A 24174-nucleotide genomic window follows, 5' to 3' on the forward strand; every position below is an offset into this window, starting at 1 on the left:
ACACGACAAGGGGCAGCAGCCAGGCCAAAGGGGGGGTTCTCTAAACAGGAGCCACGTGGGGCCTCATCCCTGCAAGTCAGGGCTGGTGCCAGGACAGTGCGGCCATCGTGAGCAGCCTGTGCAAGAGCCCCCAGGCACGGCTGCCCCATCTCCCTGCCCGGGTGGCTGCTCCCCTCCTCCTCACTCCGCGTTTCCGAGCGGCCGGAGCCGCCCTCGGAGGCTGCGGGAGTTTGGGAGCAGCTGTCGAACAGCTGCCAGTGGCCGGCAAGGGGGCAGGCGGCCGGGCCCGGCAGGCGCCTCGCGAGTGGCCCAGCTGGCCCGGGGGCGGAGGTGGCGGGAGCCCGCGCGGGGCCGCCGCGGGCGCCGCATGGCTTTGTTCTCCGAGCGGCACCGCCGCGGCCCCTCCTCAGGCTCCACCTCCGCAGCCCACCCGAGACCCTCCTTCTGCTGCCTGCGCAGGAGCCCCCGCTCGGCGCGCAGTGCTGGTGGCCAGAGCTGCTCTCCGCACAGCACAGAGCAGAGCAGAGCAGTGCCCTCCGGGCAGCTCAGCTGCCAGAGGCCATCAGTAGGGACCAGGGGCAACAGGGTCCCAGAAAGCACAGGAGTAGAGACCCCAGTGTGTCCGACCTTGTGCTGGGGAGCTGCTCTGCAGCTGCGTAGCCATCACCTGCCTCGGGGGGAGGCAGGCTGGCTCCAGCGCCGCGATTGCTTGCCCGGCTCTGCCCTGGCCCCGCTCCAAGGCCAGGCGCCCTGCGGCTGAGCTGGCACAACCTGTTCCCAGGACACGCTACCCTGGCAGCCCGGGTGCCGCTGCGCACGGCTGCCCTGTGTCTGCCCTCAACCCCGGCTTCCCATCCCCGCCGTCCCCCTGGGCTGAGCTGCCCAGCGCGGGCTCTGCGGCCGCCTGCGCGGGCTGGTCCCGGCCGCCCCGCCGTGCCCTGCCTGCTGCTCCCGACCTTGGCTCCGCTCTGCACTCACCTGCGGGCATGGGCCACGTCCCGGCGTCCTGGCCCTGCCGAGCACGCGCTGCCTTCCTGCCTCCTCCCGCAGCCCGGCCTGTTGCTGCTCGCCCCTCTGCTTCCCCAGGGGATCCTGCTGCGCCCCCCGGCCATTCCCACAGGCCCCGTCCCAGGTTGCCTCTGAGCGGCCCAAAACGGGTGGCTTTAAAGCAGGTCACACACAGAGGGCCCCACGGGCAGCACCAGCCAGGCGCTCTCGAACCTTTTGCTGCTTTTCACAGCTCCTTTTGCGCGTGGCCCCGCACGGTTACCGGAGCGGCAGCTGCCCTCACCCTGGCAGCGCCACGGGGCTGCTCGGCCCGCGCCGCTCACACGGAGATGCAGCCATCGCTGCGCCGGCCCACACCTGCCTCCCTCATTCCTGCTCTTCCCCTTCGGTCCCTGGCAGCATTTCCCATTTCTCCAGGGGCAATAGGGAAACGCAGCCCTGCATCCCGCCACGGCCTCCAGCCGGCTCCCAGCGGTGCCGGGCACACGCTGGCTTCCCGCAGCCTGACCCGGCCCCGGCAGAACCTTCCAGCAGATTAGCAAGACGCAATTTTCCTTGCAATTGCTCATCGCATTAAGAGCTGCAATTATTAATGACCGTTACAGCTGCCAGATCGGAGCGGTGAGATCGGCTCGTCCCCACACCCACTGCCCCGGAGCCGGCTCCAGGCGGAGGTGCCAGACCTGCCTCTCCCCCGTCCTTCAGGACAGCAGCTGTATTTAATGAGGAAGGACTTGGCTGCTTTGCGTCGAAGTGCGTCCAGAACTGGCGCGTCCGGCCCACTTGGACCTGCTGAATTGGGTCCCCTGCGCAGGCCTCAGCACCGGGGCGCAGCAGGGATGACGCCAGGCAGGCGTGAGCCCCGCGGGGTCAGAGCTGAGCTCCGAGCAACCTGTCTCCCCCCCGTCTCATGCCTGCTGCAGCCTCGCTCCAACAGCATCCAAGGGATGCTCAGAGGGATGCCGGCTGCACGGGCTGCCGCTGCGTGCTAAAAACGGGGATGGATGACCTAGATGACACAGGGGTCCCTCCAGCACAATCCTGGCTGACAGAGGCCAAGGAGAAGGCGGATTTTCCCAAGGAGGCTCCAGGGAGCTGAGTCAGGCCCTGGGCCACAGCTACGGCTGGGAGGGGCGAGGGCTGCGCGTGACCTTCCCCTGGGGCTGCCCCTCGCTCGGCAAAACCGCCCGCCCCGAACCAGGCAGCGCTTGCACGGAGGTGTTTATTAAAGGCACTAAAAGCACCGTGGCTACATCAGACACAGCCCAACCGGAGAGTGCGGGTTTGGGAGAGGCATTTACATTCGGGGACAGCGGTGGCACACGCTCTTTGGTAGGAAGCTGTTTGCGAGCCCGGGGGAACCCGCGCTGGCCGTCAGCAGTGACACTGTCAGCCCTCGGCCGAGGCCGACCGGGCACGCGGCCCTGTGCCCGGCACCGCGGGGGGCTGCTGCAGGCAGGGCCGCTGCAGCGCGAGCGCTGGGTCTGCAGCCCCTGCACCGCCTTCAGAGCGGAGCAGGGAAGGCGGGAAGGGCTTGGCACTGCTGCGGGGGGGCGCGGGGAGGTGCAGGGAGCAGCCCCCATTCCAGCGCCCGCGTGGCCGCACCAACCCCGGCAGCAAACTCAAGCTGTTCCCATCCCCTGGCTCCTGGGGTCAGCCAGAGGGGTGCACAACAAGCAGGGGGCTCAGGGCCCTGCACTGCCCCGGGGCCTGAGCGGGGCCGGGAGCTTCCAGGAAAGAGGCAGGAGCCAGGGGAAGGGGCGAGTTCCCAGCCTGGCTCCTGGGGGCAGGGCGGGGGAGAGGAGCATGCAGGGCCAGGGGCGTGCGCGGGCACGGCGCGGCTGCCGCCCCTCACACGTGGGAGAACGCGTGGCTCTTGCACAGCGGCTTGTCCTTCTTGGAGTAGAACGTCTTCCCTTCCAGGTTGGTCTGGCAGATCTGGGGAGGAGAGCACACGCCATCAGCGGGGCCGAGCCAGCGCCCGGCCTCCGGCCGCTGCCCTGACCGCGGCCCGGCGCTCAGCACCAGCACCGCGCACACGGCAGAGCTGCTGTGCAGCGGCTGCAGCCCAGGCCCCAGAGCGCACTGCTGCAGCGCCCCGGCTGCGGGCAGCCCCGCGGGGCGCGCGGGCGCAGGAGGAGCCAGGCCCCTCGCCCGCCTCCCGCCAGTTCCCAGGCGGCGGGGGACGCAGCTCACCGCGCAGACGAAGCAGGTGTCGTGCCAGCTGAAGCCCAGCGCCTCCAGGAACCGGTCGCCAGCATCGATCTTGAAGTCGCAGCCGCGGCACTTGGTGCCAAACATCTTCTCATAGTCTGCGAGGGGAGGCAGAGCCCAGGTCAGCGCTCGCCAGCACCGCAACCGCTGGTCCCAGGGGAGCAGAGCTGCAGCGCGGCCCGGGGACAACTCCCTCCCAGCCTGCGGGGGGACAAGGCCCGACGTGCCGGGCCCCTGTGCCGCGCAGGGTGTCCCCGGCTGCCCCGGCCGCCTCCAGGCCAGGGGAGGGAGGTGAAACTCCTCTCCCAGGGTGCAGCGCTCGCCCTCGACGCGCATCCTCCGCCGTCACCATGGCGATGCGGGAGCAGCGGCACCAGCCGGCAGCGCCGAGGACGGGGACAGCGGCTGCAGGGAGGAGGGGGCGCCCTGGCCATGGCCAGGGGACGGCGCCGCTCACCCGCACCCTGGTGACGCCGGCGCGGGGCCCCGTCCCCTACCTCTCTCGCAGTAGGGCTGTCCCTCCTCCATGTAGAAGGCGCGGTTGCGGATGGGCGTTTTGCAGGCGGCGCAGGTGAAGCACTGCACGTGCCAGGTCATCTTCAGTGCGTGCATGACCTCCTGGAGGGGAAGAGCCATCAACGCACTGCCCCTGTGCCCCGTGGGACCCCTCATGCCATGGAGAAAGGGGCAAGGGAGCCTGGGGGCAGAGCTCCGACAGGGTGCGAAGGGGCAGAGCCAAGGGTGCCAAGGCAGCGAGGTGCAAGGGCTAAGCGACACTCACCCCAGTGATCTTCTTCTTGCACTTGGCACAGCTGGGCGCGTAGCGCGAGTCGTAGCACTTGGGGCAGAAGATGGTGCCCTTTTCCTCAAAGAAGCCGCCCTCATCCAGCACCTTCCTGCACTGGCAGCAGGTGAACTCCTCCGGGTGGTAATAGTGTCCCAGGGCCACCAGGTAGCGTCCCCTGCGGCAGGACAGAGCCACGTGAGCGGCGCCGCAGGCTGCTGCCTCCCTTGGCACGGCGCGGCCAGGGCCGCCAGCGTCTCACCTGATGACCTTGTTGCACTTGTAGCAGAGCGGCGTGCGGCCGGGGCCCTCGGGCGCCTGCTGGGCCGCCTGCACGATGGAGCTGCGGTTCTGCATGGGCGTCGGGGTGGCCGGCTGGCTGTGCTTGCTCAGCACCGTGCTCGTCTTGTCCGGCGCGTAGCGCTCGGCGAACGTGGGGTCCACAGCCCAGGGTGGGCGGCTGGCAGGGCCAGGGGTGGTCGTGGGCGTCCTGGGGGCTGCGCACACATGGACATCTCTGTAGCCCCCTCCAAGGAACCTCATCCCAAAACGGGGCAAGAAGCCTTCCCCAGCACCAGCCCTTACCCTGTCTCTCCCCGGACCTGAAAAACCCATAGGAAATTTTCCACTTACCCAGCACCGGCTCCGTCTTCATCACTGCTCCCGAGGACGAGTCCGGCACGGAGACCTGGCTACAGAATAACCAGTTACTCCAGCCTGCCGTGCTGCCCCTGCGCACATCAGCAGGGCACCCACCCCAGCAGAGCCCGTGGGAGCCCCGCAGCAGCTCGGGTGACAGAGCCAGGTACCGCGAGCACCGCAGAGACGGGGCCCCGCGGGGTCTCCGGCACCCTGCTCAGCGCTCCGGGGTGCTCCGGGCTGAGCCGGGCACGACGATGCCGCTGCCCGCGCAGACATGACAGGCGCCAGACACCGCGACTCAGAGGGGCTTTGCTCGGAGCCCCAAGACAGGGAGCCCTGGGACCCAGTGCCAGCAGCCGGGGATACTCAGGGCTCTGCCATCCCAGCCAGCGAGGCAGGACTGGCTGGTGCTCCCCATGGCACTGCCAGCACCGGGCTCGTGAGCAACCGGGAGCAGCAGTGAGCACTGATGGCTGGTGAGCAGCGCCGGCTCCGGCCGAGCTGCAGGCAGCGATACCCCAACCGAGAGAAGGGAGAGTCGGGGGAGAGCCCGGGGGCTCCGTGCCCCGCCAGGGCACAGACCAGAAGGAGGCGGCTGCGAGACCAGGAGCCTTTATTTGCCGCAGAGCAAACCAGGCACGCGCGGAGCCCCGGCACGGGGAGGTCGCGGGCCAAGGAGGCGCCGCACGCGGGGGCTCTGCCCATCGCTGCCCCGCGTGAGGCAGGGCACAATCCCCCTGCCCGAGTCCCCACAGACACCGGCAGCGCTCGCTCCAGCTCTGCCCGGCTTCCCAGTCTCTCCGCAGGCTCCCCGGACCACGGGGTCTCATGGCCAGGGTCCAACTGCTGCCAATCGTTTTCCAGCAGGGATTTTGCCAGTGCCACCAGGCCCCCCCGCCCCGCTCGGCCCAGGACGCCACAGTGCAGCTCAGCCTCCCCAGCTCAGTGCCAGCAGTGCCCAAAGGGCCCCGGCCGGGACGGAGACACCCCACGGTGGGGATGCCACGGGGGGCAGCGAGGCCCGGCCCAGCCCCTCACGACTTGATGTTCAGAGCAGTGGCTGAGCGCTGGTGGTGCCAGTCGCGAAGGCGAGCGTAGCGCGGGCTCCGCAGCTCAGTGAAGAACTTTGCTCTGGAGAGAAGGAAGGACAGAGAGGGAAAGGGAGGAAGGAGGAGGCAGGGAAAGAAGAAAAGTTACAGCAATGGCAAGGAAGAGGTTTGCTGGAGGCCCAACAAGCAGCTATCACGCGAGAGCGAGCGAGCGGCGCAGGCTGCACACCCGGCGCCCGCACGCGCAGCGGGGTCCCAGCATCCACGCAGCCCAGGAGCTCACGGCCTGGTGCGCACCCCCCTTACCTGGACTTGTTAACAAGCTCATCATCATCATCGTCAACTGAGAGCAGCAGGAGAGAAAGGAGGAGAGAGAGTCAGTCTGCTGCGCCCAAGGCAGAGCAGGAAGGGAAGGAAAAGCTGCCGTCTCCTCCCTCGCCCCTCCGGCCCCGATCGCGGCCGCGCGCCCCGTCCGGGCCATGGCGCCAAGGACGGGCTCCATCCGAGCAGCACCACCGCGCGCCCGCGCTGCAGCACGGCCCAGGGCAGCTCCGCGCCAGCCCTCTGCTCCCGGAAAGGGCAAGACCGCCAAAACTAAGGCCTGGGTGCCACTGCGCACCCACAGCCTGTGCCGGGCTCCAGCTGCCTGGGCAAAGCCTGGGCATCCCCCGGGAGCCAGGGCCCCTGCAGGAACTTACTGCCGTCCGTGCCCGTGAGGCGGGCCAGGATGCGGAAGGTGCGGGACTGCGAGGTCCCGGTGCGGGGCCGCCAGTCCTCCGTGTCCTCTATCAGCCTCAATTTGCTGGGGTCACAGGGCAGGAGGCCCGGGGGGCTCAGCGGCCGGGGGGGGTGCCTGCGAGCGACAGAGGGCAGCGCGCTGAGCCGGGAAACGCTCCCGGGCACCTCGGTGGGAACGACAGCGGCACGAGTGCGGGTCTGGCGGGCGGCACAGCGCGTGTCCCCCCGGCACCTTACCCATCCTCTGCACGGGAAGGGCTGGGGCCGCTAAGGAAGTCCAAACACGGCTGTGCCCATCTCGGGCTGTGCCCATCTTGGGCTGTTTGGCTCTGGCCTCCAGGGCCAGGCGCAGGGAGGACAGGGCGAGCAAAAGCCAAGGTAAAAATCACACCCAGGGGAGCAGCACAAGAGCCCAGGAAACACCTCCAGTGCCAAGGCCGGAGCTGCCCGGCCCTGGGCAGGGTGCCCGGCACAGCCAGGATGCCGCTCGTGAGGCCGCGTTGCAGGGAGGGCGCTGCAGGCCTGGCTGCCGCAGGCACGGGCAGCGCTGCACACTGAGCACAGCGCCGAGAGAGGCGGCCGGTCGGGGCCCCGGAGACACAGAGCCCCCGGGCTGAACCCTGCCCCTGCAGAACAGGGCACGGACAGGGCACTAACAGCACAAGAGGCATGCGGGAAGGCTAGAGAGGAGAGGCAAAAGGCTTACTGACTTGTCAAGGCTCTGCACCTGCAGGAGAGAGAGAGGGAAAGAGAAAGGGAGGAGAGAAAGAAAGAAAAGGAAGGTGAAATTAGACCCACAGCCTCCAAGAGGTTTCCGGCGCTCACCTACAGCCTGCACCAGGCCCCCTGCCCCCGAGCCCCATGCCCAGCTCGCCCAGGGCACGGGCCACAGCGGGGCAGTCACCAACAGACCAGACGGGCCCTCCCTTCCCCACGACAGCCTGGGTGCAAGGGGCGGCCTGTGCCCTGCTCTGGCACGGCCACATCCCTCATTCCCTCGAGCTCCCCAGCCTGCTGGCACGCGGCGGAGCGGGCAGACACAGGATCTGCTTCCCAGGGCTCTGGCACAGCCCGTGGCCAGCTGCAGGGCTCCCCTTCCCCAGCCCATCCCCGCAGCCTCAGGGCTGGTAGGGCTGCAAGAGCAACCCCATAAGGTAGCCTTAGCTCCCCCTGCCCCTTGCTGCAGGGCTTGTTGCAGACGCCAGCAAGTGCCCTGCACGAACGCACACGCTGCCTGTGCCACGCAGGGCTGCCCAGTGCCCAGGCAAGAGGACGCGTCCACCCGCGGGGCACAGACACGTGTGTGTGCACGAGTCCCCGCGCGTGGCGGTCCTGCCGTGCACTCGCAGCACCAGCCATCGGGGCAGGCGGCACGGGCACCGCTGCCCGCTCCCACCCGTGGCTGCCTGGCATGCAGGGCACAGCGGGCAGGCAGCACGCAAGGCAGGGCTGCCCCCGGCCCGTCCTCGGGGAGCGGGACGGACAGCAACGTACCCGTTGTGCTGGGGGGTGCAGGCGGGCGCCAGGGGCACGTACGTCACGGGTTTCGTCACCAGCCCGGGCGGTGGGTTCGGAGGCGAGCCGGCCCCAAAGGGCCGAGCAGTTTTGTTGAGGGCGGTGCTGGGAGCGAAGTTATATTTCGGGGGCTCAGAGCAGGGGAGTGAGTCCTGAGCGAGACACAAAACACACGGACACGGGCTCGCACGTCAAGCGGCATGCAAGGGGCAGCCCCGGGCCAGGCGGTGCGGTGGGCAGCCAGGGGACAAAGCCAGCCCTGCCCGCGCCTGCAGGGCCCTGCGGACACACATCCAGGCACACAGACATGGACAGCACACGTGCCGCAGGCACCACGTCCCTGCTCCGCTGGGCGTCCAGGCCGTGGCCACCAGGCTCAGCAGCCAACTGGCCCGAGGGCCACTGAGAGATTAGTAAGTGCCCGTGGAGGGTGGTCACGCATGCACACGCGCTGCTCACGCGTCCCCCCGCGGGAAGCAGGCAGGGGAGACGTGCAGGTGGCCTCTGCCGGGAGCCACCAGCCCTGTTCCTGCCTCCCTGTGCGGCCGCTCCGTGCCAGGGCGCTCCCTGGCACTGGGAGCCGCGGGGCCCCAAGGCAGTGCCGGCTCCCGGCCTCCTGCCCTGCCGCAGGGCGCTCTGTGCTCCTGCCGGCTCCCGGGCCCGGGCACGCATGGGGATGCAGCAGTGGGATCTGGATGCGCTGCCTGGCTGGTCCTGCCCCCTCGCTTGCCCTGCAGTCCCGGGGGTCACAGCTGCTCTTCCAGAAGGGAATTTTCTAGCCCTCTGAATGTGCCCTAGTCCCCTAGTAGCCCGCGGGCTCCAGGAGCAAAGTCTATTCCCTCTATCTGATCTCAGCCATTTCCCTTCCCCCAGCGCAGGATCGAGCTGCTGCCAGCAGCACCGGGAGCAGGACGTACCTTCTGCTGCTTCCCCACGGCATTCGGGATTCTGCAAGAGAGGAGACAGCAAGGCAGGTGCTGGAACCAGCCCAGCAACCACCAGAGCCAGGCCAGGCCGAGGATACCGTGGGCACCAGCCCTTGGGAAAGGACAGCCGGCTGGCACTGCCCCATGGCTCGGAAGTGACGGGCTCGAGCCAGGCTACCTGCGGCTGGGCTAGGCCTGCATCCAGCCAAGGGGGGAAGCCCAAGCTCGGGGCCGAGCCTGCTCCACGCCACCTCGGGGCTGCAGGGCTGCCGGGTGAGGAGCAGCAGTGCAAGAAGGCAGCGCCGGGCCCTGGACCCGGCTCCGCTTGGATGCCCCAACGCCACCCACAAGCCCTACCTGCTCAGGGTGAGGCAGAGCCTGTCCCCACAGGCACGGATCCTGTTCTGGGCCTCGATGTGCGTCATGGGGCTGGTGAGCTCCCCGTCGATGCTCAGCACCCAGTCGCCCACTCCCACGCCAGCCTGGGCCGCCTTCCCGCCTGGAGTCAGCTGCAAGACACAGGAGTCAGGGAGAGCCAGGGTAGCCAGACACGGGACGCGGGAGCAGGGGACGTTGTCACCCCCATGAGAGCAGGGGTCTGCAGCGGCTCAGCGAGGCTCAGCCAGGCAATGCACCCCACAGTGCTGCTGGGAACTGGAGCTGCCTGCAGCGCCACAGCAAAGCTGGGACCGACAAGCTCCCCAGCCCACAGAGACCCTCTGTCCTGCCCTTTTCTGTCATCAAGAGCCACACGGGCAGCACAGATCTGGGACAGCCTGCAGCTCCTGGCCTGGCATGGAGCACCCAGACGCAGGGCAGGCACCTCTTCCCGGTGCCCAGCAGGGCCTCTCCCTGCCAAGCACACAGGCAGGGTCCGAGGCGGCACCACGGACCACCTCCATCACCCCCCATATCCCATTCCATGACTTAGAGCAGTCCCTTCCTCTGTGCAGCAGCAGGAGCCTGAGCGCTTCCCAGGGCACTGCCCTGGCGCAGGGACGGCTGGTGCCACCCCAGGAGGGCCCTGGCCCCCAGGATGGCCTGCACCTTCCTGGCCATGCCCAAGGGGAGGCTGCGCTGGCTCAGCCGGCCCCACGGAGCCGTCCCCGGATCCCGGGGCAGGAAGCGAGCCGGGTGAGTCAGGGCTCGCGGCGCAGCCCGCGTCTCGCCTGCCGGAGCCGTGACCACAGGCATTTCCCAGGCCTGGGCGGAGGGAGAGGGGGCAGGGGCCGCCCCCGCCAGGTCCCCCGCTACCCCCGGCCGTCCGCACGGCTCTCCCGGCCGCCCGTCCTCGGCATCGGCAGGCGCAGACGTTACCTCATCCCGCACGGAGCAGCACCAGCCCCCTCAGGGCAGGGAGACACCCGTCCCCGTCCGCGCCGCTTCCTCCAGCCCTCTCCCTGCGCCGGCGGCGGCAGCGCCAGCCCCGCGGCCACGTTGGGCCGTGTCGAACCGCCAGTCAGGTCCTGCCTAGGGCAGGGGAGCAGGGAGCAGGGCCGCAGCCTTCCTCAGCTACACGGAGCATCCTCCTGGCCCCGGTTGCACCGGACACGGTGCCCTGGCGCTGCCTTGCGGGCAGGCTGGCCTGGCCTCCTCTCCTGCCGGGATGCTGGGCCCAGGTGTCCAGCGCCGAAGGTGAGCGGGGCCTGGGGCGCGCGCACGGCGCTCCCAGGCACGGACAGACAGACAGACGTGGGCAGGCTGCAGCCATTCCTGCTCCTCCAGCAAGGAAGAACTTGAGGCTCTTGGAGCAGGACCAAGTATTTCCTCAAGTCCTGTTCAACATGCACATAAAAGGAGCGAGCCAGATTCCCAGCGCTGTCAGAGGGCTGGAACATCCCTGCCACCGAGTATCAGGCCCTCCTCGCCCATGCGCAGAACCTGGCCTGCCCTGGCTGCAGCATGTCCCTTGCCCGCCCTGGCTGCAGCATGTCCCTTGCCCAGGTATCAAGCGTGGCCCTCTGCCCAAGGCCAAATCCTGCTCCAAGGCAAAACGCAGCTTGGTTCCAGCAGAGCATCCCTGCCGGTGCCCCGGAGCTGCCCGGCACCCTGCGCAGCGCTGGGCAGGACGGTGCCCTCCGGCGCTCAGCGGCACAGCCGGCTCCCGGCCGCTCCGGGGCCCGGCAAGCTCCGGCTTGCTGCCCTGGAGGCCGGGGAAGGAGCCGAGCTGCGTGGGCTCGGAGCCTGGGAGAGGTTTTCACACGGCTGCTCGGGAAGGGGGAGCTGGGCAGGCCGCGTCACGCCGCCGCACCCGGCCCACGCCGAGGGCAGGCGCCGGCACCGCCGCGCTCCCCTGCCCCCGCCGGCACCGCGTGCCAGGAAGGCCCTTGCGCAGGTGCCGGCACTGGGAGATGCCTGCCGGCCTCCTGCTTCCTGCATCGGGGCCAAGTCCCCTGCCCGGCCCCGCTAGCCAAGGCTTCCTTCCTCCCCTCTCCGCCCAGCCTGGCTTTTGTTCCCGGAGCCGGGGCCACCGTGCCCAGCGGAGCACCCGCCGCCCAACGAACCTCTCCCTGGGGCCCTGTGCCAGCACCCCCAGGCAGTGGCCAGGACATCCCACCGACTCTTCCCCCAGGCTGGTACCAGCAGCTCAGCACCGCGGCTCACAGCCCGCACGGGTCTGCTCTGCGGGGAGCACCTCGCTGCTGTGGCACTGGGGACACGGGAGACATCTGCCTGGGACAGCCAAGCCAGCAGCACGCTCCAAATTCTAGCTTTTTTAGGGGGAGAGCAGCACATGGGGTCACGGCTTCCACTCAGATCAGAACCCACCACCCTGCAACCCAACTCAGAGAGCCCCGCAGGAAGCCCAGCCAGCTGCATCCCCGGGAACATCCTCGTTGATCCCCAGGGTGCAGCTGCCTGGCCCCGGGCTGGGCTTTCTCGGGAGCCGCGTGTAGCCCCGCAGCGAGCAGCGCTCCTCTGCCTTGGCGCTGCCCGGGAAGGGACCGCTGCCCAAGCCCGCACGGCCCGCGCACGTCGGGGCACTGCCGCGCAAGGCCCCTGCCCCAGGCCCTCCGAGGCTCCTCCGTCTGATCAGACCCTTTGTTAGGTGCTGGCTCACAGCCAAGAGAAACATTTTTTAAGAGAATAAACTCGCCAGAGCCGTCTGAGCGCAGAGCCCTTGGCTCGGGGGGGTCGGCAGGGCTCGGGGTCAGCACTGGTCGCTGCGGCCGCGCAGGCACCCCCAGGCTCTGCGCCCGGTGCCGGGGCGCTGCAGGGACCTGCACTGTGGGGACACTGCGGGACATGCGTAGGGGCCAGGCCCTCGCGTGGCACCCGCGGGCGAAGCCTTTGCTCGGGGAGCGGCCTCCCGTGCCAGCTGCCGGAGCGCCAGCGGCGCGGGCGACACAGGCACATTCCAAGGCTTATAAGGCAATTGCGTAGCCGGAGCTCGCACCATGAAGGAACCCGGCTGCCCAGCAAGAGGGACACGCAAGTGTGTCCAGGGAACAGGCCTGGCCTCAGCCAGCGCCGCACCAGGAGCGGCTCCCACAAAGCGCCTCGGCCACGAGCAGCCGGAGCGCTCAGCACCGCAGGAACGGGCCAGGGCCGCCATCCCAGCGCGGCGCAGCACGGGCTGCCTCCTGCGCTACCCGCTCCCGGCCAGCGGGAGCTCGGCCTGGAAGCCGAGCAGCAGGAGGACGGTTGGCCTGACCCCAGCGCACAAGCCCGGGGCGCTGAGACCCGTGCCGCGGTTTGGAGCGGGATCGGGAGGGCGGCTCGGCCGCTGGAAGAGCTCCCTGCCCCCTTCCGCACGGGCTCCGGAAGAGGCCCCCCTGCCTCCCCCAGCAGCCAGAGCGACGCTGCAGAGGCCGTGCAGGACTTCAAATTTCTGCTGCGCCCGGAACCCCCCCGGCGTGTCCCCATGCCACGCTGATAAGGCAGCGGGGAGCCACGAGAGAGGCCGAGCGGATGAGATCATGGCAGAACTCAGCCCTCCAAAGGTCCCGGCTTATCCACATTCCCCTGCAGCTGCCTGGGCCCAGCAGCCACAGCCTCCCACCACGGTGGTAGGGAAAGGACAGGCGTTCCCGAGGTTTGGCTTCTCTTACCCTGGAGATGGAGAGCGGCATGCTGAAATCCTTCCCTCCCTGCAGCCGGAAGCCCCAGGGCGCAGGCCCATCCAGAATCACCTTGTAGGACTCCACTTCACCCATCTCTGCAAGGGAATAGGGTGCGATCCCGGGTTACGGTGCGTGGGAACAAGGCGGGAGAGCAGCTGAGCAGGGGCCCAGCGCCTGGCGGGATGGGGCAGGAGGTGGCAGGTCACCCTTCCCGGACATGTTCCACCCTGACTATCCTGCACTGCGGCTAGAGACACGCCCCAAATCCATCAGCATCCACAGCCGAGGTGCCCCGGCTGGTGCTAACGGAGGAGCCGGCTGCAGCCCGAGCGCCGTGCTCGGTGCCCTCACGGGCTGCGCTCCCTGCCCCAACCCTGGGCCTGCTCTCCTGTGCGGCAGCCCCCTGGAGGATCTCGCTGCTGAAAGCTGAAATGGCTGCAGACCACAGAAAAGTGACAGCAGGCGTGGAAGCCAGGGCTGTTTTCCCTGGGTGAACCAGCAGCAGCAGCGCAGTAGCCGGGCGATGCCAGCCGAGCGGCCTGGCAGCGCAGCCAGGCTCGTGCTGCAGCAGCTGGCGGAGCAGATGCTACCTGGGCACGAGCCCATGTCTGTGCGTGGGGCCGGGGCTCCGGCGACCAGGGAATCCCCGCGCTGCCCTGCGAGCCAGCGGCGCTGGAAGCAGCCAAGGCATGGGGAGCACGGGGACCAGCCAGCACCCCCGAGCAGCGCTCCAGCACCTCGGGAGGTGCCTCTGGGACCCTGCTGGGATGTGATGGATGCAGCACCCCGAGGCCCGGGGGCTCCCAGACGGATGTGACAGGACCGGGGTGGGGGCCGGTGAGCCCCGCGCTCGCCGGGCCGGGCCGGGCCGGGCGGGCTATATAAGGCGTGTAAGATGACACCGGCGTGCGCCCTGTTCGGGAGGCTGCGGGAGGGCTGCGTGTCAGACATTCCCCAGCACCGAGCAGCCGCGCGAGCCGGGCCGCGGCCGCCCACCCCATGGCGCCCAGGAGCGCCCCGGCCGCGGGGCCCGGCAGCCGCGGGTCGGGCACGGCGCGGGCAGAGGAGCGTTTCGGAGGGATGGGGAGGGGGACTCCACACGGCGCCTCCCTATGCGGGGAGGGCCACGGTCGTGGGGCTGCCGTGGGGCACTGGGGGTCTCGGGGCACCTGCTCCCGATGGGCAGCAGGGCACAGGGTCCTGCCCCACACACCCTGGCCCAGCTCCCCAGCCCCCTCTCCCCCATTTCCTAGTGCTGCCCCACGCGGGCCCCGTGCCCAGACTGGGGGCCTCCTTCACGCAAAACCCCCCGACCCCATCCCCCCGTTCAGGTGGGACCAGCCCCTTTCCCTTAGCTGGGCCCCATCATCCTGATCCATGGGCAGCCCCCATCCGGGTTGGTCCCGAGTCCCCAACCCTGCCCCACACAGGCCTCTCTACCCGACTCCATAGGGGGCTCCCATCCTGCCCCACACCGCCCCTCTCCCGGGCCCCGCCGCCCGCCCCCGCTCGCAGCGCCGACCCCGGCCCGCGCTCACCTGCGGCCGGGCCGGGCCGCCCCAGCGGAGCGGGGCCGAGCGGAGCGGGAGGACGCGGGGCTCGAACTCGGGGCGCCGCCCCCGCCCGGCCCGGCCCGCCCTTAAGTACGGCCGGGGGGGGCGGGGGTGGGCGGTGCCAGAGGCCGGCGGGGCCAATCAGCGCGCGCGCCCGCCGCGCTGGGGCGGGCACGGCGGCGCCCCCCGGCGGCCAAGCGCGGGTGCCGCAGGCTCGGCCGCCCCCTCCCGCCTCCCGCCGCCGCGAGGAACGGGACAGGACAGGACCGGAGCCGCAGCCGGGACCGGGACGGGAGCCGGGTGCTGCGCACGCTTTTTATTCCACCCCGGCTCATGGCCAGTCCCGCGGCCCGGGGGCAGCCGCCTCCCTGCTCAGCAGCCGCACGAGCTTGGCCTTGAGGTTGCTCTGGGGCTTGGGCCCAGGCCGTGGGGGAGGCTCCTCGGGGGCGCAGTGCCCCGCCGGGCCCCAGCGCTGCTCCGCGGGAGCCGGGGGCTGCGGGTCACCCCACGCCGGGGCTGCGGCCGCCGCTGCCTGGTTGTCATAGAGGGGGCCTGGCTCGGTGCTGTGGCCCTCGGGGGCTTGCCGGCACCCCAGCTCCCATTGCCCTTGCTCCTGCTCCTCTTCCTCATCCTCTTCCTCCTCCGCTGGGCGGCCCGGCTCTGCCGCAAAGATGTTCTCATACAGGTGCTCAGCTGCCGGTTTCCCCGTGGGCCAGGGCTGCCCAGGGCCTGGTTGCCCCGGCCCGAAGAGGGGCTGCTGGCCCCGGGCGATGGAGGCGTAGATGATGGGGCCAGTGCTGCTGGGCTCCGGCGGGGGAAAGTGGAGGAGGCCTGGGGGTGTTTGAGAGCCAGGGTGCACCCTCCCCCCCGGTGGCAGTTCCTCGGGGCCAGGGTCCCGGGGCTGGGACTCGGTGCATGGAGGAGGGAGCCGGCTCTCCAGGGCATCCTTGCCCTGCTGCTGCTGGCAGGCGATGGCAGCGGCCACGGCCCGGCAGAGCTCTGGGGCCCGCGGGGTGCTGAAGGTGAAGGTGCCCTCGCCCGAGTCGCTGCGGCGGCCAGCCTCGAAGGAGAAGACTGTCTGCAGAATCAGAGGGCAGGGTGAGGGGCTGGTGCCCGCCTCGTCTGCCCTGGGCGAGACGGGGAGCAGGGCAGCACCTACCTGGTCCTGGCCAAACTTGCGGAGGAAGGGGTAGGGCCAGGTGAGCAGGGGCTGGCGGGACTGCGGGTCCTTCAGCGTCAGGCTCTGGGGCAGGGCGGCGAGCAGGTAGTGCCCATGCAGACCACAGCGGGCGGCTGCGTCCGTCCTGAGCACCAGCACCAGGAACTCGGTCACTGCAGGAGCAGAAGAGCCTCAGAGTGAGCCTGGCTGCACTGAGCTGCTGCCCACTCCAGCCCCATCCATCCCCACAGCACGTACGGTTCTGCCACGAGGAGTAGAGGGAGTTCTCCTCCATGTGGACGTTGGGGCTGGGCTGTGTTCTGCTGCTGCTCTGTGGAGCCTCCTTTGTGCCCTGAAACAGTGGGATGCGAGCGTGGCCCCCGGGCACCCTCATCCCAGGGCTGCTCCGAGCGTGGCACAGGGCATGCAGAGATGGGGCCATGCGAGCAGGGCTGTAGCATCTCTGCCTGCTGCGCATGTACAGTGGAGACTTTCCCAACAGGGGCTTGCCTTCAAAAGGACCCCAATTTTGTCCACCTAACAGGACTCATCCCTTCCTCTCCTGCATTCCCTGGACCTGGTAACACCCTCCATCCCAAGGTGATGGCCAGGGACTGGGGAAGGGAGTCCCCTTACTGCGCTTGACCCATGAGCAGAACAAGGAGGGTCCGGGTGTGCAGCCGGGGAAGGTTCCATGGTACCTGGAAAGCCAGTTGGCAGAGCTGCGAGATCCACTCGTCCCGCTGCTCGGCTGCCAGCACGTAGCTCTTCTCCGTGGTGTTGAGGTAAAAGGCAGCAGTGTCTTTGGGGCAGCTCTCGGTGCCAACAGGCCCCACAGAGACACAGTCGGAGAGGCGGATCACGCGGCGGGCGCACCGCCGCAGGGAGGACTTCTCCAGCATTGTGCCATCGTCCCGCACATCAAACTTCTCCATGCGGGCCACACCAGACGGGCTGGCAGCAAAGAGCTGCGCTCGCATCTTCCTCCAGGACCTCTGGGGTTTGGGAAGGGCAAAGATGATGGGAAAAAAAAAGGTCAGCACACCGCTGCCTGCTGCATCTTCGCCGGCACTGCCTTCCTTTCTGCAGCAGAGCAAGGGCTCCAGCTGTGCTTGGCAGGACATGGCACCCTGGGCACAGGCACTGCCCTTCCTGCCCCCTCGGCAGGGCCAGAGGGGAGGATGCAGCAAGCAGGGGCCATTGCGGGTCCCTCAGCAGCTGCAGGCCAAGCCAGTACCAAGCCAGGGCTGGCAAGGTGGCCCGCGTGGCCCTGCTTCGCTCGCCGCTGCGTCTCGCTCGCCCCCGGCTGGGAAGGGAGCCCGGCTCCTGCCGCCGCTCCCCGCTGCACGCGCTGGCTGCCGCCGCCACAGCTGAGCCTCGCGTCGGGACGGACCCTCATGCAAATCAAGGCCATTTTGAGCTGCTCGTGCTCCTGCAGGCAGCCTCCCCTCGGCCCCGTGCAGGCAGGCCCTGCCGCTCGCAGCCCGCTTCCTCCCGGGGGACGCTCTGCGGTCCCCGGCACCTTCCCGGCATGTCATGGGATAGAGGGGGCACTTCCGCCCACGCGCTTCAAGAGCGCAACAGGGCCTCCACCCCTGTGAAACCGAACGCAGCTGAGCCGGGCACCCAAAATACCTGTGTCCGGTGTGGCGGGAAGCGGCACCCGCTCACAGCGGGGTCTGCTCAGCTCCCGCAGGCAGCAAAGCCGTCGTCCCCCCCGAGTGCTGAAGGCACCATCAGGGCCCAGCCCAGCCCCTGAACACAGGGAACAGGTCGGGGGTCTGCACCCCCTGGGCCGCGAGGTGGGGACTGCCCCCCACGCGCCATCTCATGGCTCCACGGGGCCGGCTCGACCCCACCACAACGGTACCACAAAGTGCCAGAATGTGCCCAGAGGGCTTCAGCGCTCGGTGCCCATCCCCGAGGCCCCTGCAGAGCGGCCAGGCACGCGCAGCCCCTCGGCGCCCTCTCGCACAGCGTGTCCCGCTCCGGCTCGCGGCAGGCCCAGCACTCGGCGCCGTCCTGCGCTCCCGCCACCGCCACGTGCTGCTCCCGCTCACACGCACGCCCCGCAGCTCTGCCTCGTTAACGTGTTTATTGTTGCACTGCGAATCGCGGTGAGATCAAGTGAGAAGACAGAGCCTGTACACGGGGGGCCGTGGGAGCAGGGGCCCGCTTGGGTGGGCTCCCTCAGCCACGGCAGTGCCGCCTTGCCCCGCTACTCCCGCTGCAGAGCCCGGCCCTGGGCAAGGGCTCCGGCTCCATCTCCCCCCTTTCCCGGCTGCAGAGAGCCTGGGTCGCCCCTGCGGGGAGGGCCTCCCCCGCCAGAGCCTACTATGGGGGCATTAATGGGCAGGACAGCACTATTCATCCCACCCCAAACCCTCCTCCACCTTTTACCTTTCCAAATTTGCTGTGCTGCACATAGAGGATCCCATCCTTCACCGGTCTCTCCATGAGCACAGCACTGCCCTGGCAGCTGGTGCTGAGATCTGGGACTCAGGCTACCATCCGCAGAGAAATGTGACTGCTGCAGCTGAAGCAACTGCATGGGGCAGACTTCCTTTTCTCAGCAACTTCCCCTTTTTGGTGTGTGGGATGAGGGGCAGGCTGGGTCACCGGAGGTGTCCATCCTCCCTCCCCTGAACACGAGGGCACTGGAGCAGAACATGTGTGACAAGAGCACAGGAAGCTCCGAGGGGACCACCTGACTCGAGCCCCATGTGCTCTGGCCAGCTCCGGCTGCACTAGGGCACAGTCTGGGGCAACCAACTGTCCTTGCCAAAGAGCAGTAGGAAGGAGCAGTCACCAGCTGAGGGTGCATGACACGAGCTGGGCAGAACCCTTCCAGGGGAAGCCAGAGGCTTCGCAGGAGAGCGATGTAAGAGCCCAGCCACGCCACCATGGAGAAGCTGCGTAGAGACAGCAGGCAGCCGGGCACAGAACAGCCGCCCGCAGGCACCACTACCTGCTTGCCCAACGCTTCGTGCCGCTGACGCCAGGGGCTGTTGCAGCACAGCTCCCCACACTTCCTCCTGCAAGAGCAGGAGCTTCCTCAGGCTGCGCTGGCAACAATCCTACAGGGTCAAATGCTTGGAAAAGGGGTCACAGCAGTAGAGGACACTGCCCTGGCTGCAGTCCAGGGCTTTGGGAAGCGAGAACAGTTTGCACAAAGGGAGCCAAAGAGCAGCTCTCTCCCGCAGCCCGCGTGGAGGCGGTGCTAGGCAGCATCGTGCCCTGGCTAGAAGTCCATGGAGCTGTGGGCTAGGTAGTCCTTGCGGCCGATGTTGCTGACTTGCTTCGTCTGCATCGCCTCCAGCTTGGGGCAGTCGGTGATGCGATGGCCCAGGCCGCCGCAGAAGGCGCAGCCCCGCTCGCCTGCAACGGGAGGAGCGGCTCAGAGCGACACACACGGTACCATGGCAGGAGGGTGGTCCCCACCCCAGGGGCAGAGGGGCTACGTCTGCAACTCCCACTGCCAGCAGCACTGGGACACTCATGCAGCCAGGCAGCAAGAGTCCCAAGGCAACCCAGGTGAAAGTGATGCTGGAAATGCCCTGGGAATCCAGAGAAATAGGAGCCTATTCACACTCACAGTACTCCACCAGCCCTGCTGGAGTTCCCTGTTCCCCGGGGATTCTTACCTCCAATGTCCAGCATGGTCTCGTCCCCACAGTGCAGCACCTGGAGTACAGGAGGCACCTTCTGCTTCGCCTCCAAGAGCAGAGCCTTCAGATCCATGAGCACTGACTCATCTGGGGGCAGAGACACAGGTCAGAGACAGCCCGAGCAGGAGCCCAGTGTGTCCCCGAGGGATGGGACAGCCAGCCAGAGGCAGAGGAGCTCCATCTCCCGCGACCATCTCCCTTCCACAAGCCCTAGGGACTTGGCCCTGCTTGCTTGGGAACCGCCACTGTCAAGGCAGCGGTGACGAGGAAGCAAGTGACGCTGTCGCATGGCCTCACAGAGCTGCAGCCCACCCTGCAGGCAGCCCCAGCCCAGCCCCGCGCCGCCTCTCACCGCAGGCCTTGTTGATGAAGGTGGTAGCGATGCCCGTGTTGCCTGACCGGCCCGTGCGCCCGATGCGGTGAACTGCAGAGAAACAGGGAGCTTCAGGCCGGGCTCACTGCAGCCCCAGCACTGCAGCAGGGCCCCGCCGCAACCGCGGCCAGGACGAGCACGCAGCCCTGCACCGCCAGCTGGGATCCCGCACTCCCACTCCCTGCAGGGCCCGCTCCCTACCATAGTTCTCAATCTCTTCTGGCATGTCATAGTTGATGACATGCTGGATAGCTGGGAAGTCCAGGCCCTTGGAAGCTACGTCAGTGGCAACCAGGACATCCTTCTTCCCATCCCGGAAGGCCTCGATGGCTTTCGTCCGCTCCTCCTGATCTGCAAGAGATGAGCACAGAAATCAGCAAGGGCAGAGCTCCCAGTCCCATGGCCTCAGAGCTGAGCACCGCTCACAGCCCAAGCTCCCTCCCTTGGAGAGGCCCTGCACATCCTGCCTGGGCAGGCCCAGCCCACACAGACCTTTCCCTCCATGGATGGCCACAGCTTCCACACCCTTGAGCAGCAGGTATTCATGGATTGCATCAACATCTGCCTTCTTCTCCGCAAAGATCAGCACCTGCCACAGCACAGGCATCAAGGAAAGAGAAGAGCCTTTCTGCCCCTGCTAGGAACCAGCACAACCTCCAGAGAAACCTCCTCCCTCTTGCAGAATAGAGTGGTCACATAATAGCTCTGGGTCCGGGACCACACACAGAGTCACCTCAATCCCCATACATGGCACTGCCTTCAATTTTGTCCAGCAGCACCAGCCCCGCTGAGGGCCGCGTGGCAGACGGACGGCTGCGCTGAGGGGCACTCCTGACATGCTGCACCCTACTCACAGGTGGCGGGGTCTTCTGCAGGCACTCGAGCAGGTACACCATCTTGGCCTCCTCCTTCACATACTCCACTTCCTAGGAACAAGCGCGGAGATGGGTCAGGTGGACAACACAACAGAGGGACTTTGGAGGGACAACTATTTGTAGGAAGCACGGGTATCTGACAAGAAGCACCAAGTGTCCTGTGGGCTGCGCCGGCCTCCCACACTGGCACGGGGAAGCCCCCAGCTACCTCACCTGCACAACGTCCAGGCTGGCAGCGCCCGCTCGCCCAACATTGATAGTGATGGGCTTCACCAGGGCACTCTTGGCAAAGTTCTGGATCTTCTTGGGCATTGTGGCACTGAAGAGAAGGGTCTGCCGCTGGCCCTGTGCAGGGAACAGTGCAAGCCAGCGTTCAGCACCCGAGTGGGCAGGCACAGCGACACAGCCCCGTGCAGGATGGACCGTGCCAGCTCAGCACCTTGAAATAGGAGAAGATGGTGCGGATGTCCCCCTCGAAGCCCATGTCAATCATCCTGTCAGCCTCATCCAAGGCCAAGTACCGGCAGATATCCAAGCTCACCATCTTCTTCTGCAGCAAGTCCATGAGGCGGCCAGGGGTTGCCACCATCATGTGCACACCACTGTGGGACGAGAGAAGGCCACAGCCAAACATTCAGGTTCTGCCCCATGCACCAACATGTAACGAAGGGCTCAAGGTGCAACTATTTCACCACCCACATGCCCTGCCCCAGAGCTCAGGCCGTGGGCTGGCAGGGCAGTAACACACACGCAAGCCCTTGCCTGTCCCACCAGACCAGCCTGGATGCCGGTTCTTAGATCCCTGCCCTGAAATAAGCCCAGCTCCAGCCGCCCTACTAGGCCTTACTGCTTGATGGTCTCCATCTGCTCCTTGACAGACATGCCCCCGATGCAGAGGGCGCAGCGCAGCGGGGGCAGCCCGTCCTCCTGCAGCAGGCGGCAGTAGTATTCGATGATGCCGTGGGTCTGCCGGGCCAGCTCCCGCTGCAGACACAAAGTCGTTAGTCCCGCGGCTCCACTTAGCCCCTCACGGCTGTGCCCGTTCCCCAGGGGCTTCGGGAAAGGCTTCCCTGCAGCCCCGCAGGCAGGCGCCGCGACACACTCACAGAGGGACAGATGATGAGTCCGTAGGGGCCCTCTCGCTTGGAAAACGGCAGCCTCTTCTCCTGCTCCAGGCAGAACATGATAACGGGAAGGGTGAAAACCAAGGTCTTCCCAGAGCCAGTGAAGGCAATGCCGATCATATCCCTTCCTGAGAGGCTGTCAGAGATGAGCGCTGAGCGTGAGCAGAACCGTCGCAGAGCGGCTCAGACCCGCGGGGCAGGTGGTGCGTGGGGTGAAGGGGCTTTCACCCGTCAGCAGGAAAAGCACCCAGTGGATTTCAGCAGGGAGCAGAACAGCCCCCACATCGGGACAGAGCACTCACATAGTGGGGATGCCTTGGATCTGGATGGGCGTTGGCTGCTGGATTCCTTTTTTCTTCAGGCCCCTCAGGATAGCTGTGAGAAAACAAGACGCATCCACAATTGGAAATGGGAGTTTTCCCCCTACTTTTCTCCTAGCTCATTGCTCAGCAGCAGCTCTTTCACCAGTGATAAACACGCTCCCCAGCTAGACATGGCTACTGTCTTGAATTCCAGCTGTGATCTCACACAGTGCTACAGATCTGCCAACTCTGCTCCCCAAGGCGAGTGCCACCCAAGAGCACCGCTTCCCTGCCAGCCCCGCTCCTGTTCCCGCTCCCAGCCCACCTGCCGGGAATTTCATCTCCTTGAAGCTCTTGATGGGAGGGGGGATGCCCTCGCCCTCCACGAGGATGTGGTACTTCTTGCGCACGCGGTCGTGCCGGGCCTCTGACATGCCCAGGATGTAGCGGGGCGCTCTCCAGCTGCGGAGGCAATGAGAAAAGGTCACGGTGTGGGGCGAGCCCGGCGCTGCGCGGCCCCCACCAAGGCCCAGGCTGGCTCTGATGCCCCGCTACGGAAAGCGGGGAATCTCGCAGGGCGCTGTGGGGAGAGCACATGGGAAAATCCAAGCTTGTCCCGTGCACTGAACATTTCTCCAGAGAGCAAGTAAGAAACTCCAGCCCACAACTGTGAACAGTCAACGGATGATGGAGGTAACGTGCCAGGATCTTTTGGACACATCTCACTTCACCAGTCCCTGCCACTACCAGGCCTCGAGCAGCGCTGGCTCCTTGGGCTCTCACAGTCGCAGTCTCCAGCTTAGCCTTCTCCAAGAATGGAGAAAAACAGCTCAAGTCTCCAAGTTTAACACAGAAGTACCCTAGTAACGTTCACTACCTTACCAAATGTAAAACAACACCCAAAATAACCTGAGAGTCCTGGATCTTACACACAGTGCTAAGATGCCAGGTCACACAGCACAAGAAGAGCCGGCAGTCACAGGCAGCGTTCTGCCCAGCAGGCTGTGTGGCTTGTAGCTCTCTGCTGCAACAAAGTGATGATTTCAGAAAGAAACTGTCTGTATCAAAAAACATACCTGGTTTTAATTGGATCATCGTATGTGATGCCCTTTGCCATCTCCTTCACTGACATCAAAGCTGCAAGAACAGACGCACAGGAAAATCAGCAAAATCCATCTGTCTCCAGATACGCTCCATTCCAGCAAAGAAGTACTTGGGATAAAGGTTTGGGGGACCATGCTCAGAGATGGCTGAAAAGCAGTGGTACCCAGAGGCGCTACTGAGCACAGAAATACTGGGTGCTGCAGGTATGTAGGGACCAGCAATGGCAAAGTTCAGTCACACAGTCAGGCACCAATTGAGGGACGCGGCTATGTTTTCCTTTCCCATCCCTGGGTGTGTATATCACAGGCTGTTACAAAGCAACTAACACAGCGAAGACAGCTCCAGAAAGCAGCCTAAGGGACGTGGAGCTCCCGCCACTCACCTCGGCCCTCTGCCACACTCTCCAGGATCTTCTCCTCCTCCTTCAGCTGCTTTTCCTTGGCCGACTCCTTCCGGGCTGCGGAAAGTCAGGGAAACAGTGAGAAGGCCTGAGTGCGCCAGGGCCACTCAGCCCTGCTGCGGCCGCCCCTACCTTCTGCCTTCTCCTTGAGGTGCTGGTGCTGGTCCAGGAGGCTGACGTTGGACTGGGGTCCCAAGGGGATGTCGTCCTCATCGCCGCGCTGCTCGCCCCCACTGTCCCGCTGCTCCTCCTCCGACACCACCTTGCGTCGCATCTGCAGCAGCTTCTGCAGCTGCGAGAGCGCGGGGGCCGTGAAGGGGCCGGCGCCGTGGCAGCCCCGCTCGGCCCGCGCCGCGGAGCCCCCCGCGCGCCGCTACCATCTGCGCCTTGCGCTGCTTCACGGGCACGTAGGGCACGTAGTCGTCATCGTCCTCGCCGGACAGGCCCGAGCCCTCGGACGCCTCCTCGCGCTGCCTCTGCGGGGACACGCGAGGTGAGGGGAGGGGAGGGGAGGCCGGCCCTCTCCGCTCCGGTTCGGTTCGGTTGGGCCCGGCCCGGTTTGCTGGGGCCCGGCCCGCTCCCACCTTCCTGTCGGCCGCGGCCTCCATGGCGCCGTCTCCGCGCAACCCCGCGCGGCGGAAGTGCCGGCCGCGGGGCGGGCGCTGTCGCCTGGCAA

General features: G+C 67.2%; 3 protein-coding genes across 6 annotated transcripts; all 3 read right to left on the reverse strand.

The window, feature by feature from the left end:
• Window positions 1–2702: 2702 nt before the first annotated feature.
• Window positions 2703–14569, reverse strand: PDLIM7 (PDZ and LIM domain 7). 4 transcript variants are annotated; one of them, XM_088522541.1, is made up of 13 exons: window positions 14479–14569; window positions 12929–13035; window positions 9234–9385; window positions 8868–8898; window positions 7146–7162; window positions 6396–6550; window positions 6004–6040; window positions 4640–4698; window positions 4269–4503; window positions 4004–4184; window positions 3720–3840; window positions 3205–3320; window positions 2703–2946 (listed from the first exon to the last, which is right to left on the reverse strand). In XM_088522541.1, the coding sequence occupies exons 2-13, from the start codon at window positions 13031–13033 to the stop codon at window positions 2860–2862; spliced, it is 1296 nt and encodes a 431-aa protein (XP_088378667.1). In that variant the 5' UTR covers window positions 13034–13035; window positions 14479–14569; the 3' UTR covers window positions 2703–2859. The 4 variants fall into 4 exon arrangements, with proteins under 4 accessions (XP_088378667.1, XP_088378665.1, XP_088378666.1 ...); XM_088522539.1 differs by lacking the exon at window positions 7146–7162 and adding an exon at window positions 7930–8102; XM_088522540.1 differs by lacking the exons at window positions 7146–7162; window positions 14479–14569 and adding exons at window positions 7930–8102; window positions 13797–13805 and having other exon boundaries at window positions 12929–13039.
• Window positions 14570–14806: 237 nt separating this feature from the next.
• DOK3 (docking protein 3) lies at window positions 14807–18383 on the reverse strand. The gene is made up of 5 exons (XM_088522500.1): window positions 18053–18383; window positions 16354–16647; window positions 15911–16004; window positions 15653–15825; window positions 14807–15571 (listed from the first exon to the last, which is right to left on the reverse strand). Exons 1-5 carry the CDS (start codon window positions 18107–18109, stop codon window positions 14825–14827), a joined length of 1365 nt encoding a protein of 454 aa, XP_088378626.1. The 5' UTR covers window positions 18110–18383; the 3' UTR covers window positions 14807–14824.
• A 280-nt stretch (window positions 18384–18663) lies between these two features.
• On the reverse strand, window positions 18664–24141 carry DDX41 (DEAD-box helicase 41). Its single transcript, XM_088522557.1, has 17 exons — window positions 24083–24141; window positions 23876–23974; window positions 23631–23790; window positions 23481–23555; window positions 23071–23131; window positions 22320–22456; window positions 21995–22067; window positions 21675–21828; window positions 21416–21552; window positions 21008–21170; window positions 20782–20913; window positions 20548–20619; window positions 20186–20282; window positions 19895–20044; window positions 19673–19744; window positions 19297–19407; window positions 18664–19030 (listed from the first exon to the last, which is right to left on the reverse strand). Exons 1-17 carry the CDS (start codon window positions 24104–24106, stop codon window positions 18894–18896), a joined length of 1854 nt encoding a protein of 617 aa, XP_088378683.1. The 5' UTR covers window positions 24107–24141; the 3' UTR covers window positions 18664–18893.
• Between the last annotated feature and the right edge of the window lie 33 nt (window positions 24142–24174).

Source organism: Tinamus guttatus, unplaced genomic scaffold (assembly GCF_059628265.1).
Source record: "Tinamus guttatus ecotype Peru unplaced genomic scaffold, ASM5962826v1 Tinamus_guttatus_pri_ptg000155l, whole genome shotgun sequence".
Lineage (NCBI taxonomy): Eukaryota > Metazoa > Chordata > Aves > Tinamiformes > Tinamidae > Tinamus > Tinamus guttatus.